This window comes from Nelusetta ayraudi, unplaced genomic scaffold (assembly GCF_046127955.1).
Source record: "Nelusetta ayraudi isolate G7.1 ecotype Tasmania unplaced genomic scaffold, CSIRO-AGI_Nayr_v1 ptg000008l, whole genome shotgun sequence".
In the NCBI taxonomy this organism is placed as follows: Eukaryota; Metazoa; Chordata; class Actinopteri; order Tetraodontiformes; family Monacanthidae; genus Nelusetta; species Nelusetta ayraudi.
The window spans coordinates 756,325-783,028 of record NW_027466058.1 but is presented as its reverse complement, the minus strand read 5'-3'; the positions used below and the strand labels follow the sequence as shown (position 1 = coordinate 783,028).

Here is a 26,704-nt window from a genome sequence, read left to right as displayed (position 1 = left end):
AATACCTGCATCTTGAACACCAGATTGGTGATTTAACATGCTTAATCTCAAATATCTATTTTATGAGCTGGGCAGACAATTCCCGATACACCAGTTCCAACTGTAGTGACATAACGGCAGTGACCACCAGGTGGTGAAGTTTACCCATCTCAAAGTTTCTAAAAAAAAAAAAAGAGAGAGAGAGAGAGAGAGAACCAGTCGACCCTTTGCATTTCTAATCACGAAATAAGGGTTTGATTAATACGTTTACATCAAGGCTTCCGGTAAAGTTTGCTTGAGAGGAGAATGGAACCGGTGTACTGCTTAATCATGATGATAATGCACAGCTGCAGGGAATTACGCGCGGGGATTACGCCTCCCAAGGCAGTAAATATAGTCACCTGGAGAACAAATGAGATGGCGCTAATACTCCGGTGTCATGCCGAGATCTGCACGCCTGCCGACAACCTGCTTGCGTCTCGCGGGAGCGCGCACGGCAGTAGCTTTGCAGCATCGTCTCGGCAACAGTGAGACGTTGGAGACGTCGTTGAATACGACGTGAACGTTTGGAAACGTTTAACACTCTGTTGCAATGTTAATCATCATCAGTGTTCCATGCAATTCTGTTCCAAGAAGAAGAAGAAGAAGAAGAAGAAGAAGAAGAAGAAGAAGAGACCAAAAATGAATAAAACAAGATATTTACATTATATATTTACAGTGGGATCGTTTCAAGAGTTATGTACATAATATTGACAGATAAATAATTGCTTTATTGCACGTTTATATGAGTAAGTGATTGAGAAGATGATTTAGAATGATTAATGGTCTGATTTATTGTTCAGATAAAGATAAAGCACAGTCATATCACTGCGCGTGTATCTGGTTGGTTTGAAGTTCTCCTCGCTGAGTGTTGTTAAGGTAGCATTAAATAATCAAGCGCTCGCACCCGCGATCGAGGTGCATGCAAAGTTCGGCAGTCACTTGTCTGCGTGACACCGGCCGTGTCCGACAGTGCGTCAGAGGGGCGGACAGAGCACGAGCAGTGGACGTGCCACGCGCATCAAGAACAGCGCGAGCAAACCAACAGGTAACGCTGCCACTTGTCGCTCACTTTAGTATACAGGCGAAGTCCGCTGCGTGTTAATCTTAATTTATGGCGTCTAGAACTGCGTCGTGCGATTAAGGTTTTTTAGTAACAATACAGCATGTGACCCAGAAGAGCGGATGAAGGCGGGGCTGCCAGAACCTGAACCGCTCGTTGATTGGCTCCCTGGGTCGCTGTCCTTGGTGCTGGTGCAAACTCGACTGGCGCCTTCTGTCTGCTTTAATTTCCAAGCGCGCACCTTAAAAAAAAAAAGAAAAGAAGAAGAAGAAAGACATCACAGGTTGAAAAAGGTCGTCTGTGACTGATGGTGGAGTTTTAATAGTCCCCGCTGGAACTCAAGAGGCCACATCACTCATCACAAGAGCGGCCCCTTCTCACAACAAGAGGGCCTTTTAATTAAACATGACGCAGGGGGAACCACCATGCACCGCTGACTCCTCTGCAGACACACCAGCAGCTTCTCGGCTCACACAGGTGGTGGATACGAGCACCGCGGTCGCTCTTTAGATGGATACAGAGACTTCCAACCGCACCATGGGACTACTGCCACTTTGTTTTTTAGACATCGAGGAATAACTTTTTGCCATTTTTGAAAGTGGGAATAGAATTTATTCTCACAGTTTTTTCTTATTTTCAAAATAAAATGCTCTATTTGGTGGATTAATTTACGAATCTGACATTTTTGCCTGAGATCAGCATTTCTTTCAAGTAATCTTATGTGATAAAGGACCATCTCCATTGTGGCTGGAATTACAAACCCTCCCGTCCCTTCATCTCCCCTAGTTTGCATTTCCTATCGCCCTGACAGCGGACCCCGGGACATCCTCCAGTCTGGATGTCGAATGACAGAGTCGTCCGACGTTTAGCATGGCTCACTCCTCTCACCCGTCTGGCCGCGGGGAGATGACGAATGGAGGGGGCCAGCCCCACTTTAACAGCGTAGGCCACGCCGGGGCTTCCAACAGCTCCACGCGCTACCTGCTGAAGAAACAGCACCGCCACAGGCGGAGGTCCTCCTCGCCGATGGGCCGAGTCATTCTCATCAACGCGCCTGTTGATGGTGAGTTCAGGGATTTGATACGAGTCCTTTGTTGCCAGAGAAACACAGACATTATCAGCACTTGATTAGTTTTAACTTGTCGTAAAAAAAAATAAACAAACATTTTGATTTGAAAAAATACCTGAATATGCATTGTTATTATTCATGGTAGTGAAAGCAGTTTTGCAAACGTATTAGGTAACCTCTTAATCAAATGTTTAATACATTTCTCAATCCAACATTGAAGCTTTGGAATAAAACTGACCAGGTGTGCTTTGTTTTGCAGGAGGAGACGACAGTGAAGACATCCACACGGTGACTGTTGACAAAAGTCCAGATGGCTGTCTGGGTTTCAGCGTCCGCGGGGGCTCTGAACACGGACTGGGCATATTTGTCAGCAAGGTGGAGGACGACAGCTCCGCAGGTTAGCCAGAGTTTATCACCGCGATAGCTCGCTCATTTTCCAGCTTGCTTTGCTTCCATCGTGGGGATTGGGATGATGGTGGTGGAGTGGTCCTCCATCTCCTCGTGGCATTTGCCGTCACGCTGAGCTCCACCTGTGTCTGCAGCTCAAGCTGGCCTCGCTGTGGGAGATAAGCTGGTGGAGGTGAACGGGGTCAGCTTGGAGAGCATCACCATGAGCAGCGCCGTGAAGGTCCTGACGGGCAACAACCGGCTGCGGATGGTGGTGAGGCGGGTGGGCAAGATCCCCGGCATCCGTTACTCCAAGGAGAAGACCACATGGTGAGGTCAAAGGACACAGATGGATCTATTATGTATGTTGGGCCTTAATTTTTCATCGCGGAGAGCGGTGGGATAACCTTGCAGGACTGATTAATCAAGGAATATTTATGTAGCCCCAGGAAACAGTATAATGTCCCTCTGTTTACAGTGTCCCACACAGCTCTCTATTTTGGTTTTATGCTAAAACTGAAGGTTTGTGCGACCTTCCACAAGTTTGGTGGGGGAGTCGAACAAGGTGGCTGCACATTTCTGAAAAGCGGAACCAGTAAAAGGAATGAATGATGGATATCTCTCACACCTGCAGACACATAATGTCATCGAAAACATTGGCGAAGAAGATTTTGCAGAATGTGAGGTTGTGGAAATAAATGAGGCCATCTAGAAATTCATTCCTGTTTGTTCCATGACAACTACACCATGTAGTGGCACTGCACCTTGTAGGCACAGCCGGCAACCTTGCTGTGGCCACTGACCTTTGCATGGCTCGTGTCTTTTCCTTTTCTTACTAGACTGCAGCTGACACTGGTTTCTTTTCATATGGGATATACTGTTTCATGCCGTATCGCGGGTGGGTGGATTACCGCCGTGACCTTTATAGCTATTCAATAAACCGATACTGACAGCAGAGAGGTAAAAGGTGATGCGGTGCACGGGTTTTTACTGAGTGGCGGTGTGCATGTTAACTACTCCCTCATGCGTACGCACACAGGGTGGACCTGATTCACCGGCGCATGGTGGTGGAGGAGAGCGGTCACACGCCGTCAGAGACCAGCTCGGACTACGCCCTTCGCAGGATCGTCCATCTCTTCACCACCTCGGACGACTACTGCCTGGGCTTCAACATCAGAGGAGGCAAAGAGTTCGGACTCGGCATTTACGTCTCTAAGTACGAACACGTGCTGGTGTTTTGTTTTTGTTTTTGCAATTAAAAAGGCCAATAGTATCTCCAAAAACACAAACACACATCTTTTAACTCATTTGGCAGAATGTCCTTGAGACAGGAAGAGAAATGAGGGCAGCAAGAAACAGAATCTTCCCACAGGACTTTAACAGGAGATAATAATAGCATCTTATTTTTCTCCTTTCCTTTGTTTTGGAAATAAATTTGCATGATGATCAAAACCACCAAACTCCAGTGAGCAGGGCGGGCAAGCAGCAAAGTTTCACTGAGGTCATTGCCATCTCAACAGGAGTCAGAGATTAATGAGTTTTTACTGTTAATTAAGCAAACCAAACAACAGAGCAATTCATTAAGTTTGGCTATAAAAAGAGGAGAATGTAAGTTTAGATTTTATTTGCACTCTAAGTTTAAGCTTCCACACCATATCAGATTTATAGTGGAAATAATTCAACTGTAATGACTGACTCTGTGGGTTTCTTCTCCTTCTCACCATCTGTTTCCTCAGGTTGGACCCTGGTGGTCTTGCAGAGCAGAACGGCATAAAAATGGGTGATCAGATCCTGGCAGCCAATGGGGTCAGCTTTGATGATATCACCCATAGCAACGCAGTGGAGGTCTTGAAGAGCCACACCCATGTCATGCTGACTATCAAGGTGTTTTTATAATTTTTTTTTTAATTGTTTTGTTTACTTCTGCAAGCAAGAATTTACCCTTTGAATACCAGATTGGGAAATAACTAACATAATTAAACTAATGAGGAAGCAATATTAGTATTACTTTTACATTCAGGCGTGAGACCTAAATTTTAAATGACAACAGCTGTGATTCATATCTGGGAAATTAACACACAGAACTTGTAATAGTTTAGCGTCACAGCTTCTTCTAGTGTTGATTTAGCATAAGCTAAGTGGGCCCCTTGATCCTGCATGCACACTTCTGGAGTGCAGCATTATATTGCAGCAGTGATCATTCATTCAGGTTTACCAGCGCCGTGACACAAGGATACAGCCGCAGTGTGTTAAACAACACCGGCATCTTTCAGGAGGCGAGTGGGAACAGACAGCTGGTTTGCAGCCCTTTAATGTCTGCGAATTCAAGCACGTATGTGCGCGCGAGGCCCCCGTGTCACGCTGCATACGTGTACGCACACTGTGCATGAACTGACGCGAGTGCGTTCCGAGTGTGCGCTAGTGTGGCTCGATGACATCGCCGCATGCTCATTTTACTGCTCTGATCTCAGGTTCCTCGTGTGAGAAACAGCCAGGGAGCGTGTTCATTATTCAGAGGCTGTCAGGGATCAGGTTATAATCAACAGAATGCGCAATTTTATGTTTGTGGGTCATTCTGCAGGAAAGAGTTGGAGTGTTTTTTGTCTTTAAAGTGCTTTTTCCGCATAGTTGGCTGTCAAGTTAGAAGATGGTGCTTTCACCATGAGATAACCTTTAATTTTCGTAAGAGTCAATGACGGTAAATATAGTCTTAAGGATCCCAGTTTGAAGATGATTAAAAATCTAAGCAGTATTGTATGTCTCTCGTCTATCAGTGAACTGAGGAAAGTCCATCCATTACTTCCCTTTGGCTGGTCAGATTAGGTTATCTTAGATAATTAATTTTACAAATCTACTATTTTGTGTATTTACTATTGATATTTACTATTTTGTGCTTTTACTCTTCAACAGGAAGCTGGGAGATACCCCGCCTACAAAGAGATGGTGGCAGAGTACGGCTGGCTCGACAAACGTACGTTGAGTTCCACAAGTGTGTTTATTCCAAAAGAGTTTCAGTAAGATTTAATGTTGGCATTTTTATATATAAGAGAGGACTGAAGCAGTGGTCTTTAAAAAACAATCTAGAGTAAATAGCAGAAAACTCAGACTATTTTTTTTGGTAAGAAACTAGTTGCGTACTCTGTGTAAAGTCAGGAAATTAACTTCCCTGTTGAAGTCTTACTGTGTAATAGCCTTGTGCTGGGATGTCGTAGTTTGCCAGTATTCACAATGAAACTACGGACAGAAAACCTCATTATTCACTCTTTGGTCTACAGTGGCCAACGGAGGTCCTGCACCGGTCTACCAGGGTTCAGACTCCAACTCCTCCGCCTCCTCCTTGTCCTCCAGCACCCCTGTCAGCTCCCTCAGCGGTCTCTCCCAGATCCTCTATCCACCTGTGTTTGGCCACGACATGGTCGACGTCGCCATCTCCACGGAGGACCACTCCAGGAGCGGCGCCGAGGCCACGGCTGAAACCGCCATGCAGACCGACCCCAACCCGGCCAACACCTCGGACCACCCCTCGCCCAACGGCTCGTACTCCCCCGGCGGCCTCGTGGCCTCAGACACCAGCCGGACTGTGGGTGCCAGGGAGCTGCTGAAGGACACCGTCATACGTGGGAATGGCGAAGGGGTGAAGCAGACGGGAGGGGCCGGGGACGGAGGGAGGGGACGCACGAGGACCCTGTCATCTGGCGCGCAGGAAGTGGGGAAGCAGCAGTCGCCTAAGACCGCAGCGCTGATGGCCCTGAGCAAACCCAGGAGGCCCATCAGGCGCTCGCAGAGCCAAGTCACTCCGTCAGGTGAGGCCTGCAAAATAAAGACAGTTGTAATCAGTTACATTACTGGAAAAAATGTGTACTTACTCATGATCACAATTTTAATTACATCTGACCAATTTTTACAAGAGAGGCCGAGTTTCATGTTTAATGATTTAATTTTGTTGCTTTACGTTGTTTTCTCGCCGTCTTTTACTGTTTTCCTCTTCAGACAAAAGTCTGATACTATTCTGATGCTTCTGATTGACTCTCCTGTCAAATTTGGAATTGTAGTACCCTACCATCCGCCTGCCAGCTGAATTGTCTCTCTCTGTTTTGAGTACTGCTGAAAACTTAACACTCACATTTAAAAAAAAAAAAAAATTAGAAGAGTAATGAAAATGTAGTAAAATATAATTAGTTACATTACATGGACACATTCATTGAGATAATTACACTACTATTACATTTTCAACAGGGTAACAACGAGGTAATCTTCCCAACACTGGCTGCAGTTGCAAGGAGAACAGACTGTGGATGTGTTAAGGTCCCAGTTCGCTGATTAACATCCCACAGTTATCTTTACAGTTGTGTACCTTTGTATCGATAGATATCCTTTGATTTGTTAAATATACAGGACGGTATGTTTGGTAGTGAGAGCTGGGCATTGAGTGCAATTCAGGTCACTCAATGTTTGATGGTTTCACTCTTGCTTATGGCAGGTTGAGCAAAGTGCAGATTAGCCTGATGCCGAGTTGGCAGTCATTTAAAACATTTAAACAAGAGGCAGCTGTTCATAAATAAAGGGTGAAGGTTGATTTTGACGTGGCAATATGAGAAACTGTGGGATCCGATGTGCAATGGCGTGCACCATAAATGTTTGTATTTCAGAGAACTGTTCAGTTTTTGGATAGTTAATCCCGCAAAGCGGGATGAAACGTTAAAGTCAGAGTATAGGCATAATCCGGTCGTCATATGAGACCTTTAACTTCTCGCCACTCTTCACCGCTCACTCTTGTACCTCAGCGATGCATGAAGGAGGTCAAGCCCGCTGAGAAATGTCCAGCAAGCCTTGTCGGGGATGCTGAATTATTGGCTTCAGCTGTTACAATCCATCCCACTTCCTCAGACCTGTAGGACGTCAAGGGGTAGCAGGGGCGGGGAGGAGAGACCCGGGCCCAAGTGCAAGGCTGATTAGTACATTTGTTATGTAAGCCCCTCGCTACTCGGCGGAAGCGTGTCCTCAATAAACGGGAGTGTGTGAGGGTTGCTGTTGCGGCAATTCATCAGTATTACTGCGTTACCCTCCACGGTGGCAGATTTACAGCGGTGAGCCGAGGGGCTGACTGGAAGAGAAATGAACAGTCTGTGCTGGTGGCGCAGCGCGTGCATCACCCGCCCTTATTGGCTGATCAAGTTAAGCGCGGAGGTGCCTAATGAATTCTGTTTTCAAAAGCCATGCAGGCACAAAAAGAGAGACGTAGCAATACATAAAGAAATAAAGACGTGAAGGTCAAAAAACCCTGACTCAATTGGGATTCACTCCAAACTTGTATGTTACGTTTGTTTTCTTACCGTCAGAGGAGAGACAGAAGAAGAAGAAGCAGCAGAAGAAGAAACACTCGTCTGAGGGTAAAACCAGCCTGCAGCGCTCCAAAACCTTTGTCAGCCTGTTCTTCAGGAAGGACCGCAAAGAGAAGAGTGGCTCCAAGTCGTCGTCTGCTGATAAAGGTGAGGAAGCAGCCCTGGAGTGTCTCCCCTTCCTGTCGAACACAAACTCATCCTCATCTGAGAACCAGTCTGGCTTTTAGAAGCAGAATAAACATGTACATGCGCTGAGTCGTTCTAAAGGTGCATCAAGACACCCATTAACGCTTCATCTCTGAAATATGCGTGGAGAAATGTAAAATGGCCCTCTTCTCTGAGAAATTATACCATGGGAATAATTATTCAAGGTGCATTTAAGCAACGTTTTCCACTTTGGATTGTTTTTTTGGATTGTATTGAAAAGAGCAGTTTAAATGTCACAATTTGTGTATGTGCAAATGTTCTTGCTGATAAATGTTTCCCAATATGAACCCTATACTATTGTGCTTTACTTGTATAGGGCCATCTCATAAAGGTATCTCAGGGCCTCGAGATACCAATAGATCTCACATATTCTTGGATACATTCTCATTTGCGCCCCAATTCTTCTTCTTCTGTTCCCTTTTGACACCTCAGATAAAGAGCAAGGTCGCCCTTTCCATCTCCTCTCCTCCCCGAGGGAATCCCGCGCCGGGATCAAAGAGGGCAGCCCGCAGGCCCGACCTGACACCCTGCAGCATGTGGAGGACATGGCAAAGAAACTCCTCGTCCGTGATGAGGTGGCTGCTGTGATGAGACACTGTCAGCGGGTGAGTGAGTCCCCCGTCTCAAGTGACTCCCTCTCTAACGTCTCGGTCGCTGCCATCCTGCTCTGGCTTGTATGAAATCTTTCTGCTTATGGGTTTAGGTTTCCTCCATGACAGGTGAGTGACGGATGTGTCTGTCAGGCCCAGATAAAAGATGGATCTGGCATGTCGTTCATGATTAGGATCAGATGTCATACTTTGGCTTTCGTGCTGCAGTTCTAGTCCTTTGCAAGACACAGATTCCACAGAAAGGCCCCAAATTTATGCTAAATTCACTTGTTGTTTTTTTTTTGAAGTGCCACTCTGTCCTGTCAGTACATTAGAAATTATCGAGGTCAATACTTTTTTGCTTGCTCTACAAAAGGTGTTTGCTAAAACAGAATGTGGTGAAGTCACAAAAAGTATTGATTCTTCACTGAGACTCTAAACTTTTTTGCACCCTTCCGTAAATATTCAGTAACAAACATACAGAGGGCACAGTTTTAGCATTAAACTGAATCCAAGCATTCTCGTTGTGAATGGCTTTCTGGGGATCCATTGAGATTTTGGGGCAATTATTTGCTCAAAGCTGCTCTACAGGAGACAGGGGAAAAGGTCTCAAAATAAGTCTAATAAAGGACCTTCAAAGCATTACGAGCGGCAATGAATGCAGTCATTAAACACAATATACTCTGATCAGTAACTTCAGAATATATTGCAATATATTTTCTTTGTCCCTTAAGAAGCAAGGTTAGGTTGAAGTGAATAGGTTGATTTTTTTTTGATGGTGACTCCAGTGTTATTGATCTTTTGAATAGTTTGAAATTTCCTGCTCCTCAAGGTCGTCACAGCATCAAACTTTAAACTTACACCACTGAAAGCAGCAGCTATCACACTGGCAATAGCAGGTTTTCTCCTTCTGCATCCTTCTTTTGCATTGAGAAATTAGCACCAGTGTCACTAAAGTTAATCCAACAGCTTCCAGTGACTGGCTATACGCCAACTGAAAGTCAAGCGACAGTCTCATTAAGACCCTGTCTGTCGTTATCATCTGCTCCCTTTTGGTGTTTCTGGCCCTCTAAGATAAGTGCCACTCTGTTTTTTTTTTATCTAGTTTTTGTCTGACAATGTGGTTGAGGATTTAGTGCGTCCCCTATTGGCAATCTTGGACAGACCAGAGAAACTGCTTCTTCTCAGAGAGATACGGTGAGTGAGAAAAAGAATATACATTTTTATATTTGTTTACTCCCTAAAACATACACTGTATTTGAGTGCTATTTCTTCCAGAATGTTGATACCTACCACTGAGCTGGGCCGGTTCGACTGCATGGTCATGCCCTTTGAGCTGGAGGCGTATGATATTCTCAAGAGCCGCTCATGTAAGCAGAAACTGATTTCTGAGCGGCACGAGCAACAACAGAACACTGCAGTGATGAAATAACAACGCATCAGTTCAAAATCAGATCAGGCTGTCGTGTTTCATCTCAGTGCGTTCTCCAGCTCTACGTTCTCCTCGCGGTGGAACCCCCCGACGACACCTCATCACTCCCATCCCAGGTACTTTAGTTATACCTCTGTTTCAAAGCAGCGCCCTCCTCATTCTAGGCCTCAACCTTTTCTTCTGACTCTCTCTTTTGTCCTTTCTGTAATCCCTTAGAAATATGAGCTGTTCAAACAGACGTAAACCTCTCACCTTTTTCTCCCCACAGTGGCTCTAGAACACATGCCGTCCTGGGTATTTTATACTCTCACGGCACTTCTCTCATCCCTCACACAAGACACACAAACACGCAGTTACTCTTACGCACACACACGCACACACACACACACGCACGCTGTATCTCAGGTTTCCCGCGGCCGTACTAAAGCTGAGACTTATGTTACACCTCAGCAGCCGAAATAAAGGGCTGAGCTGTGCTTATGTAGCCGTTGTGGCACATCGACAATACGGAGAGGCTTTGAGCCCTTTGACCATTCAAGAGTCAGCGAGACACAATCAATACAGCCTCACTTTGATGCAGCCGTCTCACTTCTCAAGTCGGGTTCTGGGTTAGAGAGTCACTGTTGAAAAGAAGCTGTGAGGGCCGTCCCTCAGATTACGCAACAAGGAGTGGATGACTTTTCATCATCCAGTTTGAAATTCGACTCCCAGGCATTATAATGAAAGGCCCAGAGTGTATGATTAAGTATAATTTACTGGCAACATACATGGCATAGTGTTCACATTCATCCTTTATATGGTATTGCTCTTTGGAGCCTAGTGATGTTCAGCACTAAATTGTGATAATTAACTTTTGACTTCTGCTGACGTGGCAGAAGTAGTGGAGATTTTAATGAATCTTCACAACACTGAGCAACATGCAGAGGAAGTTGCACAGGACCTTCACTTATTGAAACAACTAATCCTGCAGCATGGTTAAAATTGACCTTCTTGTTTGACTATCCAGACTACAGGGGTGGTTTCCACCTCCAGCCGGTCCCGGGTGCCTTGCAGGGACATCAGCTGCTCGAAGAGTTGGAGAAATTGCGGTTGTCTGGCCAACAGTCGGGTCACCTGCCTCCATCGCGGGCCTTCAGTCCTCTGCTGGACGTACCTGTGGACAGTTTCGCCACCTGCACTGTGCGCTCCCGCTCCCTCAGCCCCTCAGTGGACCGTATCTCCATCTTCGCTGAGTCGCCGCACAGCACTCAGCGTGCGCGCCAACCCCATCGATCCCCGGCCGGGTCAGAGAACGGGGCGTCGCGGTTCGACGAGGCCTCCCTGCTGTCAGTGTCCGACAGAGGGGGCGGGGCTGCTGAGCGAGGCAGGTCGCCCGTGAGGAACGGTCACGGGAGAACCAGGAGGGAGGCGAGTCCCGACAGCGTGGACGCACGACTGAGCAGGCAGGAGGGATACACAGAGGTCAGCGTCCACGTTCCCTCGCAGCGACGGGGGAGAACGCCGCTGGCTGCCGTGTTCGAGCTCCACGGGGAGAAAAGCCCGTCTGCTCAACAGCTGAAGAGTCCGTCACAAACTGCCGGGGGTAGGAGAGCAACTCCACAACCTGAGGAGTACGAAATTAACACTCTGTCCATTTCCAAAGCCAAGCCATCGCTGGGTAAGTCCAACAATACAAGGGCAGGCACTCATAAACAGAGCCATACACAACATATTCTATTGAGATTAGCCAAATCTGAGGTTGCTGTCACTCTGAATATCATAATTAATGACACAACAAATCAAACATCCAATGTCATATAATATCAGGTTTTTCAGGGGAATCCAAGGAGGAGTTTTTGGGACATTAATATGTACAACCAACTTTAATTTGCAAGGTGCCAATATGATGAACTGAGCAACTGGAGGACTGTGGTTCCGAGACAACTGGTAGCCAAAACTGTAGCAAAACATCTAAACAAGTAAAGAATTAATAATAATTATAAAAAAAAACTACCTAGACCTCTTTTCAAGCACCAACATGCAGATAATGTGGCAGAGCCAGCTCAGAGTGGAGCTGATAGTGGTGGTCTGAGTGGTGATGAGCTGATGACGACCAGGTGCGCTTGATTGCTGTGGCAGAGCAGGTGTGCATGGTGGTGGAAGGTGGAGCAGGATGAGCTGGCAGGGATCAGGCGGTGGCACCAGGGGATAGGTGGGCAAAAACATAGCTACACTTATTTCGAATTATGTTTATAGTTCACCAGTCGTCCATTCCCTCGGCACACACCCTGCTCAGGAACGGTTTATGTAACACAAAAAAGCTAAAGAAATGATCTTGGGTCTACAATGTGATCATTTCTGTGATGATGTTTGGATGACACACAATGTTCATAGTCCCATAACCGACACTTTGGTTGCTGTTGTCTACATGCTTTTGTGTGTAATTGCTGGAAGCAGTAAATCTGTTGTAGCCACATACGGAAAAAATGGCCCAATAGCTAATTATAACATTATCATGTTTTATTTCCCAAAACCAAATTGCACATAATTGAATCATTCTTCTCTGTATGGTGGCGTCTAGAGTAGAATCATTTTCAGGTGTATACACGCTTTTTAGCACTTTTTATGTTTAAAGAGTCATTTTTCAGTCACATAAGAAGCAAACAACTATGCTTGACCCTTAGTCTACCCCACCACTCCCCCCATGCCCTGCCATATGTGTTATATGACTTGTAGCAGTCAATATGAAAGTGAAAGCCTTCAAAAGTTCATTTTCAGAAGGTACATGACTATTAGATTAGATTAGATAAGAAAACAGAAAAATGGCACAGTCACCTAACCTCTATTTTTATTAACTGCAATATTCTGATTAATTGCAGGCATCAGTATATCTGGAGGTATGGAGTCCAAAGTCCAGCCTGTGATAAAGGTTGAGAAAATCTTCCCAGGTGGAGCTGCTTCAACGAACGAGGCTTTGAAGGTAAGACACTCCCTTGCCTTTGAAAGAGTACACACTGTGCTGCATCAAAAACAGGTGTTACTTGAATTATAAAAGGAAACTCTTGGGGGAAATGGCGCAGATTTATCATACCATATAAAGTTATGAGAAAAATTAATTGAAATGATATATTCCCCATCTGTGGCAGTATTCAAGTTGAACAGCCTAGAAATGATAAAAATCCTTAGCTGATATAGTGTTTAAAGTATTTTATTGACTTGTTAAAATGCATTTGGGTGGGGGCATCACGGTCTGCACTGTGGAAGAGAGACGTTTCACAAAACACAACATAAATATAAATGGCAGCCTCAGGGTGGCACTAGAGGAGAAGTCAGGGGATCTTCATAGATTCCATGGAATTTGTGTAGTGGTGTCAGCATGAATGTTCTGACTGTCTGGGAGAGGAAATGTCAGGGGGGTTTTGAAGCTGTATCATCATGTTACACCTAAAGGGATGAATAACATATGGCATACGAGCATATTGACTTTTCACCTCTCCAACTATATGTGACTGAGAACAGATCTGCTGTATTGTGTGTGTCAGACGTAGACTCCTTGTCTCAATCCTCGGGTGGTGACAAATGTTGCTTTGTCCCCTTTTTAGTGCATTTGTGCACAAAACGTTCCACTTTTTATAATCAGTAGAATAGAACTTTGGAACGTGAATGTGCCATGTGACTGAATGGAGGATGGAGGTCGGAGTACTGCGGGCCCATTACTTGGCAAGCGAGGTAGGAATCCTCCTAAATGTGACCTATAAATGGCCAGAAAGAGGATGTGGCAGATTAGGTTGCGATCTATTTAATTCAAATAAATTACTTTTGAAAAATGAAAAGCACCTTTAATCTCCTCTCTGGTTAAATACGACTAAATCTTTTCCTGTCGTTCTCATGGAAGGCTACAAGGTCGACGAGCCACAAGAAATTCAGATAAAAAAAATCAGCAGCTCAGGATTTAGATCCACACACAGGAAATTCAAGAATTTGGTGGAATTAAAAAAAAAAAAAAAAGACAAAACTTGTGTGTCAGTCTGTGTCTAATGACTGCTCCCTGACACGGCAGATGGAGCGCCATGTAAATCCTCTGGATGTGTTTTCATGTGTCCAAGCCCAAAGAAAAGCATTTGGAAGTTGAAGCTGACGACAAACTCAATTTGAGGTTGTTGAGATCTAGGTTCCAGCTGCAGAGTGAGGTCAGAAAGACTGGGAAGGAAAAGAGGTAATTATTGCCGGGGATACAACAATGAGCACCTCGCAGCCGCCCGCCGTCCTTCGATCCTGCGACGCGTTTCCAGCCGTCGTTGAGGCCGAGTGCACGAGACAGGTGCATCCTGGGCAGATGACTTCAGAGGAAGTTCCTCTCCTCGGGGCACCTCAGTTCCACTCTCCCTTAACATCCTGCAGGAAACAGCCCCAGCTGTGCAAGCATGTGTGTGCGCACAAGGTGAGGCCCTGTGTGCATTTTTAAGCAACAGAATGAAATCCTGGGTTTGCACACTTTGGCCTGCCCTCACAAATGTATCATTAATTGTTGGGGTGAAGGTCCAGGAGGTATGAAGAGGTTGGGTGAGGGCCTATTGTTGTTAGCATGAGGGCGAGGCCGCATGATGAAAAACGAAGCAAAGCCACTAAAAGGTCCTCACACAGTTAGATTTACAAGCCCGTGCGTGTCTGTGTGCAGTTGTCTCGGTGCATGTTCTTCTCCCAACAACAACTTGCACTGAAAGGGATACGCTGTATGTGACAGCCTTCAGAGTGAATACATTAAAGGAGTGGGAGAGCCCCAATTCTCTGTGGCATAAATCAGGTTCCTGCCAAGGGACACAATCGGCGCAGATTTATGGAAAGTGTCTACGAGAAGGAACCTGAGGAAAGCAGGGAGGCTGGAAACACCATCTTTGATTGTGGAACCTCATCCTGCGTTTGTGTTTTGCAGGCAGGGTACGAACTGCTGTCCGTGGACGGCGAGAGTCTGGGGGGAGTGACGCACCAGCACGCCGTGGACGTGATTCGCCGCGCGTTCAGCAACAAGGCCAGAGACCCCATGGTTTTCGTGGTCAAGGTCCCAAAGGTCCCCGCCAACAGCCCTCGCTAGCAGCCCCGAGGCTAGCCGACGTTAGCTCTGCGAAGCCCGCGGTCCAGACTGCAGCTCGCGCGTGAAGGACATGGAAATCTGCAGCTCCAGGGGGAGCGGGCGAACAACAGGACTCGGTGCGGAGGAAGAAATGCGGGACGGGTCGATTTTCGGACGAGGCCTGGAGGAGTAAGGGGAGGAGTCGTAGCTGGAAATGCGTCACAGAGACACAAACTCAGGCACGCTGTGGCCGGCGTTGAAGGCTAAAACTCACGCGGTGAGGACGAAGAAACACTAGAGTTGCAGCTTTTCATCTTTTGTAACAGTTTTGGTTGCAATTCATCCCACAAAATGAATATATATTGCACATTAACGGTTTTATAAAGAAGACGAGGCGGTCATGAACTCCTTCTCGGTTGAACTTGTGCCACTGTTGGACGTGTTGAGGAGCCGGCGGTCTGCACATTTCTGCCGCAGCTGCAGCCAGACGAAGATTACCCAGAGTCGCCCCCGCTGCGAGATTTTTAGATTTATGCTCAGATTAAACCACTGTATTATGTCAAAACTGATAGCCTGGGTTTAGCGAATGTCTGGGGGGGATTAGTACAAATTGCTGCTTGGTGTTTCACAGCGGCGCTCTGCATTTTTTTTTTTTTTTTTTTTAAACTGGCCGAGGTCCTCGTGCCCTGTCGCAATCCGCCACTTTAGAGGCTTAATTACACCACGCTGCGGGCGCCGAGCGTACGCCAACATGTGGAGCGGTTGCAAAAACATGTCAACAGGAAATGCGGGACGCGAAGGCGGCTGGCACAGTTTGAATCGGGGGCGTGGGGGGGTTTAGAGGAGATATGTGCAGTGAGGTCGCCCTCACGGACAGTGCCTTACTGCTGCAAACAAAAATGGTTTTGTTTAAATTTTGAAAAGTTAAATAATTGGACAAATAAACCGATTTTGCGAAGACTTAATTTCGTCTTTGATTGCACATGTTGACTTAAATGCCAATCATTCATGGTGATTTTAACTGGAAACTCTCTCAGAAGAACGTGGGAAACCCGTATAAGGTGTGGCAACTTGTTTTTAATTAAAAACAGTCATTTGTACAAGAAATGTACACATAAAAATATACATAGACAACTAGATACTTTATGATTTACTGAAGACACAATCAATGTAAGTAAACATAAAAAAAAATGCACACACAAGAGGGATGAGAGAAATGCCATTTAAAAAAAAAAAAGATGTGTTACGTTGCTTTGGTCTAGTCACAGTGGCTACATTTGTGATAGATGCTTTGTCTAAATAAAAGACAATGTCACTCTGTTATACTATTTAGTGTTTTACATATTTACACAGGAGATACAGAACAGCGACAACTGAGATATGAGGCGATAGGCGGATATACCGGGGATGCATGCTGCTGATACCTTTGCCAGTGAGGACGGTGAACGCGATGAATATGTGGTCGGACGAACCCGTCTGGTTCCTTCAAGTGTCGCCTTTCGAGGCTTCAGGCAAGATTTCAATGCAAAGCTATTCTCTGTGTTTTCTCATGCAAAGTTTGACCTGGCTGAGGAACTGAATCCGGAAATATATGCAACCGTGCATGCTAGTAGCTCCGTTTTGAGCGCCGTTGAGAAGCCCCGATAACAAAGAAGAAGAAACGACCCGTCTCATGCATTTTATGAACGTACGATGAGCACGACGACAAAATAAAAACAGAGGTGTGCGGATGAACGGGTGTGATACGATGAGCACGGTGAGCGGATGCTGACGATGAAATGAAGGATAAAAAATAAAATAAAAATGGGACTAACAAAACCGAGCAAACAGGCTTTCGTTAACTGCAAAGTTTGGTCACTAGTGCTGCACCGACTAGTTTTACACTGGCATGCATTTCAGTATTGGGTGCACTCTATATACGCTGCTGCCGTCTCCACTCTGATCCGCCTTTCGAAATATGCGATAGATACATATTTATATAAGTCTTTATACTTTCTATATTAAATCCACACTTATACCAGGACTACAACAAAATATTTTCAGGTGTGCTATATATAAAAAAATATACAACATCTCCTCCATTATATAGATTTTCCTTTGAACTATTGTTTCTCCATATAGACTCTTCAGTTTTTTTTCTTAAAATAAAGGTTCTTTCGCTCAGTGTTGTACACACACACAGTCCTCCTCAATGTTCACACACTCCTCACCTCCCGAGATCTGATATAACAAAGACATGCAGGCATGCCGCACCTGTACGAAATCGGTGAAGAAGATTTTAGTCTAGAAGAGACCAGGAAGTCTATAAGGGTTGGGTTTTTTATTATTATCATTATTTATTTATTTATTTATTTATTTTTGGCTCCGGGCTGCCAAACAAAGCTAAATAAAGAGCACTAATGGGAATAAAGTGGGTACGAGCGCAAACTCTGAACGAGCTCGCCCGCCGTTCAAACGCCGGCTTCCATCTCGCCGCCACACAACTCAAAACACTCCGAAAGAATGCGCTCCATTTTTAGTTTTGGGCGATGCTGACTACAGAGGTGCTTTTCGCGGTTATAAAAATAGTCGAGACACAGACGGAAAGACAGATAGAGAGATGGAGGGAGAGAGAGCAGACACAGAGGAAGACGCAACAGGGATCAGCCGTCCCAGGATCCTGCTGAAATCTGCGGCGCCGCTTCCTAGAATGTAAATGTTTATGTCAGCTCTCGCGCCACCGTCCCAATGAGCATGGAAGCACTGACGGAGGGCGGCAGACGCGGCTGTTGGTGGTCTGGACGACGAGCGTTTCCTTCCTGCGTGGTTTTTTGGGAAGCCGGCGGAATTGGACGTTTGTCAGAGCTGCTTTTGTTTGATCGTTTTGGTGATTTGCTTCACAAGTGAGACGGTTCGTGTCGCCGCCGGACAAAGGGCGGGTGGGTGGGAGTGTGCAAAACACCCAGGGCCAGGGCATTGTTTCCATGCCTGCGACGCATGTTTGATGATGCATTTCTCTGGAGTGATAACAGTCACGATACATTCTTTCCCCAGACACAATCTATTGTTTTGCCGTGTGAAATGAAACTGCTGATTCTCTGAAATGCCACACAATGGAGATGGCAGATGTTGTCGGCTTTAGTGCCATTACAGCCGTCAGTGCTTATCTGCAAAAATCAACGCCGCGGTTGTTTTGACTGTGAGTGAGAACTGCTGTCAATATGGAAGATGACATGCATTGTACTTATTGTGCAACTTGGTTGTTTTTTTTGACAGGATTTTTTTTTTTTTGCTTCAGGTCCCAGTTTGTGTTTCATACCCTGATTCAGATGTCATCTGAGACCTGAAGACTTCTTATTTTTCTCGACTTTTGCTTCCATGGAAAGGAAAGAGTCATTGTGCTGGCTTTTAGCAAAATAAAAAACATAAAAAAAAAAAAAAAAATCAGAGGACGCAATAAAAGGATTTAAAGGAGTGCACATTAGCAGAAAAGTAAGAATGCACCTTTTTGGGAGTTCTCCCTTTTTTGACAGTGACAAGCGGTTCGTGTCGCTCCGTGGTTCAGGTCAAACCATCTTCAAGGTAGTGCAGTGTTTGGGCCCGCCCTCTGCTCCTTTTTTTTTTTTTTCTCTTCGAGTTCTTAATTTCCAGGGATTTTTTTTTGTGCGCGGGTTAGTGATTGTGAGTTCCGTCCTTCCTCAGATCTCAGTGGCCGTGATCTCCTCAAAGTGGATGTCGTTGCTGCCACTGCGAACCTCGTAGTCGTCTGCGTCCCTGCTTTCCAGCTCCACGCTCAGCTCCCTCATCACTCGCTCCAGGTCGCGGTTCCGACGGTACATCAGGATGTAGTTCTGCTGCAGCTGCTTCTGGTAGCGGATGACCTGGATGGATGGAGGGGCAGGGGGAGGGGTCACAGTAGGTAAGAGGGCCAGAGTGAATCAGCGATTGGATGGAAACGGGTGAAACCTCTCCTCTGTTTTTACCTTTTCCTTCTCCTCCTGCCACACCCTCCTCTCGTCCTCGAAGCGTGTGAGATTGTCCTCACTCATCCTCCTCTCATACATGAGTTCAGCTTTCAGTCTGTCCACCTACGAACAGAGGATGGAAGAAAGTTGTTGCCTTATTTTGGGTTTTAGATACATTACAACAATAATATTACCAATATGACGACATTACAAATAAGAGTCTGTTCTCACAAGTATAAGTAACCTTCTTTTTATTTCTTATTTACCTTGATTTTTTTTTTCTACTGACTTGATTTCTCTTATTGCAAATTCTTACTGCCTTAGCTACTTGTGCTCTCCATTCTGAATCACAAAAACTCACAAAAAGCCAGCGTTATTAATATCAAGTCGATTTAACATTACACAACTATGAAGGTCTGATTTCATTCAAAACAAAAATCTAATATTATGCATCTCCAGCCTCCCAGAGAACTTCCCAGAAATGTGAAAGAGAAGGTACCAAGAAGAAAAATGCATCAGTTTTAGCAGGAAGCTAAAACTTTGCAAGAGGCTGTAAACAACGGGCTAAATATTGAGCTCCTAATTCACAGATGGCTCCACAGGAATAGATCTGACGACTGATATCTTGTGCGACCTTTAGGAGGTCGAGAAGCTCCGCTGGACGACTCTCAAGAGAGGCTGATCAGAGGAAGGTTCACCTGCTGTCTGAGTCCCAACACCGTCTCTGCGTTCTGCCTCTGTGCTTTGGCCTCGTCGCTCTCTCCTCCCCAGACCAGATGAGTCTCGTCGCCGTCGCGGTACACGCAGGGGCTGGGGCCGCCCCTCCCCCCCATGGCCCGGCCCTGCTGGAGGGACAGGCTCATGCACTGGCCCTTCATGGCCGCGCCACCGTGCGCCAAGTGTCCGGAGAGGGCGTCGCGGAGGCGGCTCGATTCCTCCTCCACGCGGCCCAGCTTCTCCCGGAGGAGCTCGGCTTCGCTCTTGCGCCGCTGCAGCTCGTTCTCGCAGACCTCCAGCTCCAGGGATCGAGTCCGGAGAGCCGCCTGGGCCTCCTGGGATCGAGCCTGGCTGGCTTGCATTTCCGACCGGGCCTCCCTCAGCTGGGCCTTCAGCACCACGATGTCCCCGGCCTTCTGGCTGAGTTCCGACTGGATCTCCTTGAGCTGTTGCTTGAGGAGGGAGATTTCACCAGACTTCTGACACACCTGAAGGAACAGCACAAGAGAGGTGACATAATCATTTAGAATTTCTTTTATCTAATATAAAGATTTTTTTTTCAACTCTTTTTGCCCACCTCCCACTTGGTCTCCTCCAGACGCGGCCCCAGCTGGGTCTGCTCCCTCTGGATGGTGGCACATCTTTTCTCCAGCATCTCTCGGTCTTGCAGCAGAGCAGAGAAATCCTCTTGCAGCTTCTTCTTCTCTTGCTGCAGCTGGAAAACCTGACATCACAAGATTAAAAACAAAAAATAAAAAAACCCACAGATGTCAGTCAAGAGTAAGACACGTCATGACATGAAAGCTCGCTTGGAGTCAAATAAAGAATTTGGCAGCACCATAATAACTCCATCAGACTTCCAGCGTGGTAAAGATTTGCTTTCAGCTCGTATGACAGGAGATCAATTCCAGCATAATGTGCGTTTGCCATTTCTCGGGAAGGAACGTCAGCCGCGGCTTCCCTTGATGAAAGTCAGCAGATTAAGTATTTAAATATTGAAGGTACCTGCAGCTGCAGCACCTGCTGCGCCCTCTGGGCCTTCTGGGAGGCCTGCTTCATCTTTGTCGCGCAGCTCTGCCTCAACTCCTCCATCTCGCTCTCACAGCGACGCTGCTTCTCCTCATACACCTTCCGAGGCAAAGGACATGAAGTTTAGAGGTCAGAGGTCAAATCCGGTTGTGCGTTTACTTGTTTTTTTGTTTTTTGTTTTTTTTTAATTTTGAAAGAACGTCTCCACGACCGACCTGGCAGATGGCAGCTTCGTTCTCATCCAGGTTCTCCCGCAGCTGCTGCAGCTCCTGGTCCCGCTCCCGCAGCTTCTCCTCCAGCTCCCTCACCACCACCTCGTAGCCCTCGACGGGAGGCGGCGAGTGGCCGCAGGAGCCGCTGTCGGACAGCGGCTGCCCGCGACCGCTCAGCGACCCCGACCCCGTGCTCTTGCTGGACGAGGAGCGGCCGCTGTCCGAGTTGGTGTGGCCGTGGCTGCCGCTGCCGCCCGAGGAGTTCCGTCCGTGGCTGGCGACCGGCTCCAGCTGGCCTCCGGAGGCGGAGCCGGAGCTGGAGCCCTCGCTGGGGGCCAGGCTGTAGCCCGTGCTGCTGTGGGTGGGGAGGCTGGAGAGGGAGTTCCTGCCCGAGTCCGACATGGAGCAGGATTGGCTGCTGCGAGCGTTGCGGCCGCCGCTGTACGAGCTGCACTTGCCCTCCGAGCCGGAGCTGCTGCTCAACGCCATGCCGGGCGTGGCCACGACGCTGCCGACGCCGCCGCCGGGTCCTCCGAGGGGCAGCAGGAGGTTGAGGCTGGCTTGGCTCTCCGACAGGATGCTGCCCCCCGGCCGCGGCGACAGGTACTGCACCGAGTGGCGATTCTTGGGGATGACGGGTTTGAACGCGGTGGGACGGATCAGCACTTTCTCCATATTCTAAAGCATAAAATCACATATAGGGAGAAAAAAAAACTGTATCAGGGTGTGACAAAAGCAAAGCTGTCCTCATTAGTGCTGGATGAATGAAAACTCATTAGCGAAGGTTGAGTGATACGCCGGCAGGTCACCCCACAGGGCTCCGATTAGCTTAATTCACTTTAATTGATATTCAAGGGCTTCCTAAAGAAAATTTCTTAATGATTTTCCTCACATCTAAGATTGAGAGAGGAGCAATAGAGGGTGGGTGGTAGGGTGGGGGGTCGGTGGGGGTGTAATGTCGAAAGGTCAGAGAGTAAGAGGGGAGTGAGAAGGTGAGAAGGAGGGACGTAGGCTCCTCATACGTTTTTCTAGCTGCTCGTCTGCAGTCTTCGCTAAGTGCCTCGATTGCGCGTCAAACACGGTGCGTCTGCAAGGTGAGCGGTTGTCAAGAGATCCATCAGGAGCTCCTGCGCAGATCGATGGAAATGAGTGGCCAATCGGACAGCTCAGACAATCTGTCGTAGCGTTTTCCATCATTTAAGCTCATAAGCTCGCGTGCGCGTCCCCGAGAAAACAGAGAGGAACGGCCTCGTCCGTGACTCTTAATGTCACAGCCTGAAAAACTGAGCCGCGGGCTTAAAGACATTTTCCAATAACTATCTGGAGGCCCCCGAGGTTAACGACACCGCCGTCCTCATGGAGCGCACGTGTCAAGCTGACGGAAAGGACATTTAGCAGTTTTCCTTCAGGGTTTATATTTTATTTAGATGACAGCCCTTTCATTTAAAAGCTCAATATGGCTCAGGAGTGTTAAAAAGGTTGACTGAGCCGATTAAACTGCTTTAATGCTTTAATGGTCGACTAATAATGCATCTGTTTTTTCTTTCTACACTGCTCGGGTGCAGAAAATAAATGAATCAAACTCACTGAATCAGACATAGGTGTTTAATGTCTCGTTTTACCTTTAACATCACTTCATGAAGTAAAAATCCGTTAAAGAGGAAAAAAATGAACAAATCTAACTATGAATTAAGACGCCTGTAATGGTTAAAAAATCTGTAGCTGACTATTTGATCGGTTCAGTGTATTCATCATTAGCTGCGTTTCCATTACACCTAGAATTGCGTAAAACCTAAATATCGCAATAAAAAACTGGTCATGGAAACACCTAAACTTCAGAAAAACCTCTAAAATATGACAAAAGGATTTTGACGCTCTCATGAGGTGGTTTCGCAGACGATACAGAGGTATATCGAAAAAGTGTCATGGAAACCCTTTTTCGCATTTACGCGTCACAAGACATGACGTACGGGGGTCACGTGACCAGTTCACTTCAAGTGAAAATTGCGCGTAATGTGTGGACGGAGGAGGAGACGGAATATTTTTTACAAGTAATCCAAGAGAAAAATATAACAACCATTATAGACAGCAAACAAACGTAAACAAACAAAAGCAAACGTAAAATCTCGTCCCGCGAGATTTACGAGAATTACGCTTTATGCGCTTCACGCCATTCAATGGAAACGCCTGCAAATCGCAACTGTACTCTGTCGAAATTTTCGAAATATCGCTTTTATTTTGCGAAAAACTGTAACGCTAGCGCAGCTATTGTGGCTCCTACCTTCTCCAACTGTCCTGACACGGGGATGAGTTTGGGCGGAGGTCCTCCAATGTTTCCGTTCAGAGTCCTGTTGTCCCTTTGCTCTTCCGAGTCGCTGCAGGGGCTTGCGGTCGTCACCACCAGGTTGTCATTCCAGTCCCCGACCACCACCTCGCCACCGGCATGCACATAGTTCCCGTTAGTGGCGGCGCCTGCCACTCCAGCAGCAGCGGCGGCGGCGGCAGCCGTAGCTCCGCCGCTGCTCGCTCTGGTGGAGTTCCCAGGCCGGGGCTGCTTCTTTGTGGGCAGCGGCGGCGGAACCACCTGGGCCTGGGGGTGATTTTGATTCTGGTTGCTGGAGATGAGCAGCTGCTCCAGGGAGCTCCCGCTGCGGAGGGTGTTGTTGTCCTGGAGGCGGAAGCAGCTGGTGGCCGGCGTGGAACGGCGAGCCTTGGCGGCGAACTCGCTGGCGGCCCGGCAGTGTTTCTCCTGGTAGGTTCGGCCCGATATGAGGCTGCTGACGGAGCCCATTGCCGCCCCGGAGCCGCGTGAGGAGCCGCCGCAGGGGCCCGGGCCCGACGGGGAGTGGGATGGCAGCGACCGGCACTGCTGGACGTCGAGACCTGGGTTGGGGTGGTCAGTCACGGTCACAGGGAGTGCCTGAACCAGAGCCATGGCGCCCCGACGGCGTCAGACACACCACGCACTCTGAGGAGAGAGAGCGACAGATGAGGATTAGAAATGGTCAAGTAAAGTACGCGTTCGTTCTTCCTTTTTGTTATGACCCACAACATTTATTACCAACAACTAAACACAGACACAAAACAAAAACAAAAAACATCAGACAAACTGGCCAATCTCCACATCTTTCCATTTGGCCATACAAATGGAAAGTTACACAGATACATTATACAGATAAAATAGATAAATAAAAAGAAACAAAAACAGAGCATCAAACAGAAAAGGCCAAACAGTCTTGTTTTTCCCCATATAGTTTGAAATTGATTTATAAACTCTTTTCGGTGGCCACTGACCTTTCCATATTCAAATAATAACCCATTTCTTTTTTCCAATGTAATAATGTTGGAGGATATGTAAATTTCCAGTGTTCAAAGTTAAGTTTTTTCAATACGATCGATGAGAAAAAAACCCATCAATTTGTGTGGGTACGTTTTGACGTCTTGAAAATAGGCGTTCATTCTTGGACACTCATCCTATGACTAAAAAGACAATGAAACTCGTGGAAACCCCGGCTTGACGTACAGAGACGTCACAGATCATGTCACCAGCAGTAATTAGAGGTCAGGTGCCTCAGTTAAAATCACCCCTGCAGGCAGCTATGACTTCACACCCCGAGCCGAGAGGCCCCGAGCGCCGACAGCCGCGGTTGCAGTTCCTTTCTGTGAATCCACAGCCGGGTTTGCGGCTCCTTCGGTTCACTTGTATTTAATGGAATGACAACAAATAATCCAGTTCGCCGACGCCGCCAGTTTGTCAGGAACTGGCACACAACCAGAAATTGCACGCTGCCAAATAGCAGGAGGCGCCGCGACTGCAGCTGCTCGAGGGTGCACTATAGGAAATCTAATCTATGGCAGCAAAGAAGATCAATCATAAGTGCATAACCATAAATGAATGATGATGTTTCAATCCAATTTCCTCTCAGGTTCAGTAAAGAAGAAAAGTAGCGCAACGCTAATAATGAGTGAGGTGTCAGCTGGCAGACCAGTCCGACCATTTCCTAACCTACCATTAGCATTTCTTGCATTTATCTCGCGCATCCATCCGCAAAAGAGTCATCAGCCCTGACGCGCTTCAGCACGTTCATTAAAATCTTCCTAAAACCAAAATCTCGCGCTGCAGCGAGCGAAGCTTTCCGGTACACTGTGTAAAAATACTGTTCAGATCAGAACAGTATTACTGTTCTTTTTCAGTGCTGCAGGCAGCCATTATTCAGAGGTAGGAGCGCCTTCTTCTTGTTCTGGGGCTTTTAAAAGCAGCAAGCAGCAGTTGCTTCCTGGTTTCATCTCCTCCTTGTAAATGAGTCTGATTAGTTAAAGAGAAAATATCGCACTGGACTTTGGTGAGATGGATCAACGAGCTTTGAGAGCCGAAATCTGAGTCTCCCAGCTGTCGCGCAAGGTCAACTGCCGTGAGCTTTTATTCTGCTGCACGATTCTTCTATTTAGTCCTGATTTGTTTATATCAATTCAAAAATGAATACATGTCCTTAAGTCCTGCAGCACCAGACTGAATAATTTCCTCCAGAGGGAATTCAGCTCCATCTTATCTTTCCCAATGACTAAACCTGTATCACAAACAAACTCACTCCACCAAAGCCAAAATTGACTGTTGACTTCCGGTCTGCCACCACTTGCCAAAACTCATTAGCGCCAGACAATTTACATCTGTTTGACACAATTCTCATGGGCGTCCAGGAATGAGGCTTACACCTCATTAAATAAACTCCAACTATCTGTGGTGATGCCACTTCTAATTGTCAATGTCATTAACGAGACGAGGAAGGTTGGAAGGGGGTGGGGGTGGGGGGATTTAGTAAAGACTGCGGATGAAACAGGCAGCGGAGAGACGGATGAGTCACGGTCATCGCCATCTACAGCTGCTCTGTGATTTCCCTGGACGTCCTCGGCTGAACCTGGTCATCAGTCAAGTGTTGCTTTTGTGGACGGAGCCACCGGTTAACGGCCGCCATGCTTGCTTTGAAAGCAAAATGTAAAAAAGAAAAAAGAAAAAAGAAAGAAGCCTTTGAAGAAAGGCCTGATTTGGTCGCTTGGCTATTTTTAGGAGGCGATACATGGACGCATATTATTAACACGCTAAGTGGCAGCAGATTAGGGACTTCCATTTGCAGATAGTATTATCGGTGCGAGTTGCCTGCGGGGACAAAGAGGGGACACAGATCCCCAGCCTGCCGTGCCGAGCCAAATCCGTCTGGTCGAGTGGAATAATCCGCAGCAGCTATGGCTACACACAGTCTGCCAGGAGTGACACAAAAATACAGAGCGACACTCTTGCATGGTCACCGCGCACAAAAATCAGTGCCTCTGACAGACAAATGTTGCCGATGACATGAAAGTTTAAACCGCACTGTATGTGTTGTCAGATTTCTCCAAAATGCTTCTTCATGTCTAAGCCATAACAAAAGTGAAGCAGTTTTCTATGAAATAAATTCTGTTTGGGAGGCCCGAGGGGCCGCAGCGTGTGCAGTAACCTACAAATAAAGTTGTTGCTGTTTTTGGGCTGCAGAGAGCGTCTACAACACCCCTGGGAGATGCTCAAAACAAACTTTTTTAGAGGGCAAAAGTGATCACGCGATCCAAAAACCCACAAACGCCGTGCTCGCAAATCTGCAGAGATTGAACG

The 26,704-nt window shown here is 46.9% G+C and overlaps 2 protein-coding genes across 5 annotated transcripts in view; one reads left to right on the top strand and one right to left on the bottom strand.

Moving 5' to 3' along the window:
* The first annotated feature begins 771 nt into the window (after positions 1 to 771).
* On the top strand, positions 772 to 16,118 carry pdzd7a (PDZ domain containing 7a). 3 transcript variants are annotated; one of them, XM_076018494.1, is made up of 16 exons: positions 772 to 1,066; positions 1,893 to 2,144; positions 2,410 to 2,547; positions 2,693 to 2,867; positions 3,577 to 3,753; positions 4,274 to 4,421; positions 5,448 to 5,508; positions 5,813 to 6,340; positions 7,877 to 8,026; positions 8,525 to 8,691; positions 9,782 to 9,873; positions 9,955 to 10,046; positions 10,168 to 10,224; positions 11,115 to 11,765; positions 12,967 to 13,067; positions 15,021 to 16,118. In XM_076018494.1, the coding sequence occupies exons 2-16, from the start codon at positions 1,952 to 1,954 to the stop codon at positions 15,177 to 15,179; spliced, it is 2,889 nt and encodes a 962-aa protein (XP_075874609.1). In that variant the 5' UTR covers positions 772 to 1,066; positions 1,893 to 1,951; the 3' UTR covers positions 15,180 to 16,118. The 3 variants fall into 3 exon arrangements, with proteins under 3 accessions (XP_075874609.1, XP_075874606.1, XP_075874607.1); XM_076018491.1 differs by having other exon boundaries at positions 773 to 1,066; positions 10,156 to 10,224; positions 15,021 to 16,117; XM_076018492.1 differs by lacking the exon at positions 772 to 1,066 and having other exon boundaries at positions 1,094 to 2,144; positions 10,156 to 10,224; positions 15,021 to 16,117.
* A 97-nt stretch (positions 16,119 to 16,215) lies between these two features.
* Positions 16,216 to 26,704, bottom strand: part of lzts2a (leucine zipper, putative tumor suppressor 2a) — a 40,755-nt gene continuing 30,266 nt past the window's right edge. For both annotated transcript variants that reach the window (XM_076018496.1, XM_076018495.1), the window contains 7 exons: positions 23,342 to 24,028; positions 21,064 to 21,738; positions 20,825 to 20,947; positions 20,397 to 20,543; positions 19,801 to 20,307; positions 19,121 to 19,225; positions 16,216 to 19,018 (listed from right to left, as the gene is read on the bottom strand). In XM_076018496.1, coding sequence (XP_075874611.1) covers positions 18,836 to 19,018; positions 19,121 to 19,225; positions 19,801 to 20,307; positions 20,397 to 20,543; positions 20,825 to 20,947; positions 21,064 to 21,738; positions 23,342 to 23,995 — 2,394 coding nt within the window. In that variant the 5' untranslated portion in view covers positions 23,996 to 24,028 and the 3' untranslated portion in view covers positions 16,216 to 18,835. The remainder of the gene's footprint in view (positions 19,019 to 19,120; positions 19,226 to 19,800; positions 20,308 to 20,396; positions 20,544 to 20,824; positions 20,948 to 21,063; positions 21,739 to 23,341; positions 24,029 to 26,704) is intronic.